The sequence below is a fragment of the Balaenoptera musculus genome, chromosome 16 (assembly GCF_009873245.2).
Source record: "Balaenoptera musculus isolate JJ_BM4_2016_0621 chromosome 16, mBalMus1.pri.v3, whole genome shotgun sequence".
Taxonomy (NCBI): domain Eukaryota; kingdom Metazoa; phylum Chordata; class Mammalia; order Artiodactyla; family Balaenopteridae; genus Balaenoptera; species Balaenoptera musculus.
Genome location: NC_045800.1, coordinates 55,962,330 through 55,969,458, shown reverse-complemented (window position 1 = coordinate 55,969,458; position 7,129 = coordinate 55,962,330). Strand labels below are relative to the sequence as shown.

Below are 7,129 nucleotides of genomic sequence, written 5' to 3'. Positions count from 1 at the left end.
TGGTCGGGGAGTAAGAGCCAGGCCCAGTCCTGGTGGAGGACTGGGGGCCTGGTAAGAGCACGACAGGCCCAGGCTGAGTCTGGAAGAGGGACTGGTTTCTAGAAGCATCTGGAGACAAGTCCAGGAAAGGACAAGGAAGCCTGTGGTCACCATGGGAGGTGTCTGCCTGCCGCCTCTCGCTCTAATCCCGCTTATCATCTCCACCTTTCTTTGACTGACTCTCAGTGCCACGGTTTCTCCTGGTCCTCCTGTCTGTCTACAGGGCCTATGGGGCGAGGGGCGGCCGTGCAAAAGTCTCAAATGTAGACTTTTGTTATATTCAATGAAAACATATGGATGCTCGTAGTTTGGAGTTAACCACGTTTTAGCATTTTCCCCTTTTTTCATCAATTGGGACTCTCGCAAAATCGAACCGGTCTCCTTTTGCGAAGTCTTGTCTGCCCCTCAGGTCTCTGGCCCTGGTTGGGGTGTGTTCAGAAGACTTCATGCCCCCACCGCCCCACCGGCAGGGCTGCGCTGCCCGCTGGGGCCAGCAGGGGGAGCCCGCGGTCAGGCCGGAGGGGGCGGGATGGAGGCGGGGCCACGAGGCCGGCTGGGCCAATAAAGACGGCGGCACGCCGCCGCGGCTAACTCGGCCCTTTGGGCGCCCGTGACCTTCGCTTCTGGAGTCTCTGCTGGCCCGTCGCTCTCCCGCCCGGACCTGCACCCACGATGCAGGCGCTGCGCTGCGGCCCCCGTCTGCTCGGCCAGCTCTCCGGCCCGCGCTCCGCGCACCTGCTCCTACCCGCGGCCCGCGCTTGCAGCAGCGGCTCCCGAGACCCGTCCTCTTCCTCCCGGAACCCACTCGTATACCTGGACGTGGGCGCAGACGGGCAGCCGCTCGGCCGCGTGGTGCTAGAGGTGAGACCACCGGACAGGACCGTGCTGGACTGGGCGTGGGGGACGGTCCCGGAAGAGCTCTGGACCCCGGGCCGGCGCTGTGCCTGGCTCGCTGAGTGACCTTGCTTCCTGCTCCTGGGCTCTGGGCCTCAGTTTCCCCATCTCTAAGGAGGGGCATCAGATTGCTCTCTCCAGGCCTCCCCTCAGAACTCTGGACTAGTGGAGGCGGGAGGGAGGCCCCTGTGGAGGAGAAAGCTCAAGGTCAGATCATAGGCTAGGAGGGCCCGCCCCGCTGGCCGGGGTCGGGGAGGGGCTCCGAGACTTCACGGGGCGGGATCCTAAGCCCGGAGCTTCGAGGTGGGTTTCGGGGGCCTCCGGGGTCCGGGCGGCGGGCCCGGCTGGGCGCTCACACTGTGGCCCTTGCAGAAGGCGGAGCGGGCCCCCGCCCCGCCCTCGCCATCGGGCTCTCGGCGGAGCAAAGGTGGTTTCGGGCCGCCTCCTCTCCCAGCAGGGCGGCTGGCCCGGCCTTGGGCTCCAGCCACCAGACCGGGCATAGAGCTCCTGGAGTCGGGGTAGTGTGCTCGGAGCTCATCGCCGCAACTCCATCCCCAGCCACCCTTCCGGGGTGACACTCAGCGTCTGCCCTGGCTCTTTGGGCCTTTTTGAAAAACAAAGCAAGAAACACACCTAGTAGCCCGGAAGGTAACAGAGGAGAAGCTTGGGTGTAGCCTTCAAGCCCATTTTGAACAAAGGGGCCTCAGTTAAGCCTCGGTTCACTCTTCTGGAAAATGGAGAGAGCCCCTTTATTTTAAAGGTTCGGTGCCAGTGTGGCTCTTGCAGCTGCGAGGCAAGAGGCAGGCTTAGATGGGACTTCAGCCTCCCCTTTCCTCCACCCCTCCTGCCTCTCTCTGAGCCTCGGTTTCCCATCTGCCCACTGAGGAGCTTGGACTGGCTCCTCCCCAGGGCCCTCTCTCCAGGCCTTGAGTCTCTGATGCTTTGGGCCCAGCTGAAGTGGCTCTGCCAGTTCTGCCCCTAGAAGTAGGCCAGGATGGTGTTGTCATCTCTTCTGACAAATTAGGAAATCGAGGCTGCCTCCTCCCAGCCTGGAGTTCAGGAAGCAGCTGGCAGAAATGATAGCTGCTTAGGTGGCCTCCCACGGAGGGCTGGGAGTGACAGGAATGTGCTTTCCCCATCTCCTGGGCCACCGTGCGGGTTGGGTCTCTCTTTCACCTGCCTCTGGACTGACCGTCTTGTCCCTCTTCTCTCCCCACAGCTGAAGGCAGATGTCGTCCCAAAGACAGCAGGTAAGACAGGGCCCAGGGCCTTCTGAGTCCAGTCTGGATGGAAGAGAGAGGGGCAAGGCAAGGTGGGTGGGGTGGTGAGAGGAGTCGGGGCATGAGAACCGTGACCAGATGGGAGTTCCACGTGTGGCTCAGCTGCTGAGTACCCTGGGGCAGCCGCTGGTCCTCCCTGAGCCTTAGGGCTGGCCCCGCCCACCTATCCAGTAGCAGCCTCAGAATCAGAAGATACACATACATTTCCTCTGGGACAACTTCTTCCCTCCTGGTGCCCGATGGGGCAGGCTGGTGGGTTCGCAGCCCTTGCTTGGACTCTCTGCCCTGCTGACCCGGTGCTGGAATAGCCAGGAGCGTGTGCTCTTGCCACAGTGCTCGGACACTGAAGTCAGGGCGCCAGATGACTTGTCCCAGGTCACACAGCCAGTGCAGACCCAGGGGCGGGGGGGGGGGTCTTTCCATGTCTCAGCAGGGGGCAGGTAGAGAAGGCGCTGGCTGGAACAAGTTGTGGCCCCTGGGTTGAGGCCTGGCCCTGCTGACCTGCCTCTTCCTTCAACCCTCAGAGAACTTCAGAGCCCTGTGCACCGGGGAGAAGGGCTTCGGCTACAAAGGCTCCACCTTTCACAGAGTGATTCCGTCCTTCATGTGCCAGGTAGCGGGGGCCTCTCCCTGCCTTGGGTTCCTCTTCTCTAAGTGGGGATAGTGACTTGGATGCCTCGAAGGATTCTCATGGGGATTAACCAGCATGCATGTGCCTGGAAAGTACTGAATGGAGGGCAACTGCGGTCACTCGCTCGGCCTGTCCTCTTACTCCGAGAGGCCGGAGCTTTTCCTGGCTGCCACAGGGCCTTCCCTGCCCCAGGAGTTAAGCAACAAGGCAAGCGGCAGGACGGCCCTGCCTGGCGGGGTCGGGAGAGTGAAGCAGTGGAGGGAGAACGGGCATCGGAGTGTGGATGTGCTCAGGGTTAGATCTGAAGGCTTTGGAGGACCAGCATATTCAGACAGTCTCTGCCCATGCCCCACAGTGTGTCCCACTGAGCACTTGGCATGGGAGATAAGGATAGAGAGGAGGAGGAGGAGGAGGGAGGAGACCGGGCACACACAAGAACACACAGGTCTGGACTTGGAGCTTCTTTCCAGAGAAGGGCATCTTTCTCGGTTAAATGAGTCTGTTCTTTAGTCATGTGTTCTGCCTCTTTTCAAAAGCATTAGTTTTGCTGTGTCAGATGTTTTGCAGGTAGGTGTTGAAAGCAAGAACTTCCCCCGGGGCCAGAACCTGAGCTATGCTGGGGGTTGTCCTGTGTGAGGTCAGACCCTGCTAAGACAGGGGCTAGTGTCTGGGGCCAACAGACCTAGAGGCAGGGGCATGAATGTCATGACCTCTTTGAAGTCCTTTCAGCCTGGAATTCTCCTCCCCCCTTCCCTCCACCCTGACCTGGTGGCTGTCATCACATCGTGGTGAGTGGCAGTGGGTTGAATGTGACAAATTCAGGGAGGGGTGAGGGCTGTGGCTGTGAGACAGGCCTGGCCCCGTCCCGTGGCTCTCAGCTGCGACGGCTCCCGGCTCTACCCGAGGCTGTGGATGAAGCAGGAGCTGAAGTGGATGTCCCAGCCGGGCTAGGGTCTTCCTCGGAACCACAGCAGGCAAGGGCAGAGACTGCAAAGCTGGAGGGCTCTCGGAGGCATGGGATGGTAGCGCCGGGATGCCCAGGCCAGGGTTTTGAATCATCCCTCTCTGGGGACACATTATTGGCATTTGGGGATGCTTCAGCCGGGCCGGTCAGGTCACCCCTGTCGCCTGAGGATCGCATCTCAGGAAAACAGCAGGATGACCATGGCCGGGGGCTGGGGCTCTGCGGCAGCTGGCAGCCCCTGGGCTCTTCTGGCCGTGGCTCCCATGGAAGCCTCAGGTGAGCTGTGAGGAATGACGCCAGCCCTGGGTGGGCTCTGTCCCGGGCCTGGTGAGGGGGAGATGCTGGGACAGGGAGGGGGACTCAGTGTAGGGAACTGGCTCTGTGCTGGCTGCTGCCGCCTCCCAACAGACCCCACTTGGGAATGGGGGTTCCTGGTCTTCTCCCTATCTACCCTCCAAGAGTTGTGGGTAGAAAATTCTAGGTCACTAAGAAGCATCTTGGAATGGCCGAGATATTTTTCAGGATCATTTAAAAACTCGCTCAGACAAAAATGAATCATTGGGAAACCAGGGTAGTTATGGTGGCAGAAAATATTTAAGCTTTATCTTATTGTTGCTTATCTTCCTTAGTGTTGTATGCGTCCTTCTACCATTGGATGTTTTTTGACCTCTTTGCCTGAGGGCTTCCGGCTGGGTGGCCCCTGGGTGGGCTGGGGGCTGCATCCTAGCGCTGGAGTAGCACCCCTCTGCCAGCTCTGGTGGCGACGTCTCAGCCGATGCTCTGTGCCCGCAGGCCGGCGACTTCACCAACCACAATGGCACCGGCGGGAGGTCCATCTACGGGAGCCGCTTTCCTGACGAGAACTTCAAGCTGAAGCACAAGGGGCCAGGTGAGTACAGGTCGCCAGTCCCCGGGCCATGTGCCCCGAGCTATGACCCTGCCTCTGCCATCCCAGCAGGCTGGAGGCTGCAACCTGATTGCTCCATATGATTGCTCCATATCTGATGTTGTTGCTTCCTTCCTTCAATGCTCTGGGTGGGCTTGTTGGGTTTTCCTAGAGCTTTTTCATTCTGAGCTCTCAGTTTCAAAACCAAACCTTCCTTTGAGAACGTGGGGGAGAGAGCCTTTAAGCAAAACCCCAGCGTTGTGTCAGACCCAAGGCGCGATGTGGCAAAGTCTAGAGTTCAGGGCTGGGGGTCCCGCTCCGGCTCTACCACTGAGAGCTTCCACGAGGCCCTTTTCTCCTGTGGCGGCAGAGGCGGACAGGCCCTGGGGAGCTGCGTCCTCTGGGCCCTGGTTCCCTCTTCTGAGCCCCAGGATCTTCAGGCTCAAGCATCCTTGATGTGGTTTGCCCCATCTGCTCATCTGAGTGACTCCCGTGTGAGATGCCTCCTGGGGCAGCCTGGTCATCCTGCTTGTGTTTGCAGGTGTTCTGTCCATGGCAAATGCAGGCCCCAACACCAACGGCTCCCAGTTCTTCATTTGCACCATAAAGACAGACTGGTGAGTTGCTTGCTCCTGGCTCCAGGCCCTCTGGGAAGATGGGGTGGCCTTGCAGCTGGAGGGGGAAGCTAGTTTGAGGCTGGACTCTGCTCTGGGACAGTAGCCCTCACCCAGGCTGTGTGTCTGTATGAGAGAAGGAGAAAGTTTGTGAAAGGACTGAGGGAGAATTTGGGTTATTCTTGTAACTGTCTTTATTAAGCTTCCCATTGTTGCTGTCAGCTGGAGTTTTCTCAGTGTGTTTTGTGTGCATGTGTGTGCGCACACACACACACACACACACACACAGAGGAAAGGATTCTTTTACCAAATATATTTGTGAAATGCTGCGGAACATATTAGGTCTCAAGATGGCCTGTGGCAGAAACCTGTTTGCTTGGTTTAACCTGCTATTTCCCTGGCTTACTTGACCTTGGCATGCACCTTGGAAAATGCTGCAGGAGTCGTTTGGATATCACACCGGATTTCTCATCAGGCATTAGCATGGGACCTGCAAATAGCTACCAGCCCCTTAGAGCCCTCTTTCCCAATGCCCTTGTATTTTAAGGATGTTTCCCAGGTAAATTTTACACTACCTAGTAAGCTTCTCTGCCCAAAGTCCCCTGTGTCCTAGCCCTGAGGCATCTCAGGGAGGTGAGGGGACAGCCGCTGGCCTGGAGCCAAGACTAAATAAAGCCCATTTCCAAGGACTTTAGGGAGACCTGGGTAGTGGGGCATACTAGTGGTCTCTACCCTCCGAGCCAGGGGGACATGGATGTCAGGGTGGGCAGGTTGTTGCTGGCTCTGCCTGCCCTCCTTCCGGGGAACCCCTGGTGGATCCTGAGGTATAACCAGTTTTGGCCTTGCTGGCCCCGAACTAAGCTGCCTTTTAGATTCTTGGGACTGTCTCAGATTGAGAGCTGCTTGGGACTCGCATAGGTTCACCAGACGTATTATCTTGGCTCTCACCTCAGAATTTACGACTGTTAAGATAGTTCCATTTACACAGACCTCTTATTTCTTCAGAGTAGTTCAGTATCCCTTTATCTCCCTGTGCAGAGCGAGAATAATTCACTTTTTGTAGGTGAGGTTCCCAGGATTCAGGTTAAGTGGCCTGGGGTGAGGTCACACAGCGGGTGAGGCAGAACATAGCCTGGGAGGGAGCTGTCATCTGATGTGTTCTGGGGGGCTCAGCAAGGCTCGATACCGGAGCTGTGACAGGTGGGGCCAGCTTTTCGGTGTGGGTTCCTTTCAGAACTGCTGTTTTTGGTAAATAGTCCCATGACCAAGGGGCTGTGACCCTGGGCGACACTGCACCACCCTCGTTTCTGCTTACCTGGCTCACCTCTCCTCACAGGCTGGATGGCAAACATGTTGTGTTTGGCCACGTCAAAGAGGGCATGGATGTCGTGAAGAAAATAGAATCTCTTGGCTCCAAGAGTGGGAAGACATCCAAGAAGATTGTCATCACGGACTGTGGCCAGGTGAGCTAACCCGCCATGGCCAGGGTGCTAGGCCAGTGGCAGCTGCTGGCAACAGTGAGTTGACTCACCCAGGCGGCCGCCTCAGGCTCCCAACGCAGGGGCCCCTTGGAATTGCCTGTGCTCGCTGCACCTTCTCTGTGCTTCAGGAAGGCCTCTCAGGCATGTCAGACCTCACAGGACCCACCAGGCTGCTTCCCCAGTGCCTGATCTTCCCCAGCGCCCTGTTTCTGGACACCCGTCATGGACACTGTGTCACTGCTCCTCATCTGGCATCTCCTGTGATCGCCCGGCTCAAGTTCACCTGTGCCTTGGACGTCGAGGGTGGTGATGGGTTAGCTTTGAAGGCAGTTTCTGCCTT

General features: G+C 58.2%; 1 protein-coding gene across 1 annotated transcript; it reads left to right on the top strand.

Moving 5' to 3' along the window:
* The first annotated feature begins 624 nt into the window (after nucleotides 1–624).
* Nucleotides 625–6,924, top strand: PPIF (peptidylprolyl isomerase F). Its single transcript, XM_036828944.1, has 6 exons — nucleotides 625–900; nucleotides 2,153–2,183; nucleotides 2,738–2,826; nucleotides 4,601–4,697; nucleotides 5,236–5,311; nucleotides 6,645–6,924. Exons 1-6 carry the CDS (start codon nucleotides 712–714, stop codon nucleotides 6,778–6,780), a joined length of 618 nt encoding a protein of 205 aa, XP_036684839.1. The 5' UTR covers nucleotides 625–711; the 3' UTR covers nucleotides 6,781–6,924.
* The last annotated feature ends 205 nt before the right edge of the window (nucleotides 6,925–7,129 follow it).

Coding starts and splice junctions, on each gene's coding strand:
- PPIF (XM_036828944.1), top strand. CDS start 712: ATGCAGGCGCTGCGCTGCGGCCCCCGTCTGCTCGGCCAGCTCTCCGGC. Junction 2,827..4,600: donor TTCCGTCCTTCATGTGCCAG/GTAGCGGGGGCC, acceptor CTGTGCCCGCAG/GCCGGCGACTTCACCAACCA. Junction 5,312..6,644: donor TGCACCATAAAGACAGACTG/GTGAGTTGCTTG, acceptor CTCTCCTCACAG/GCTGGATGGCAAACATGTTG.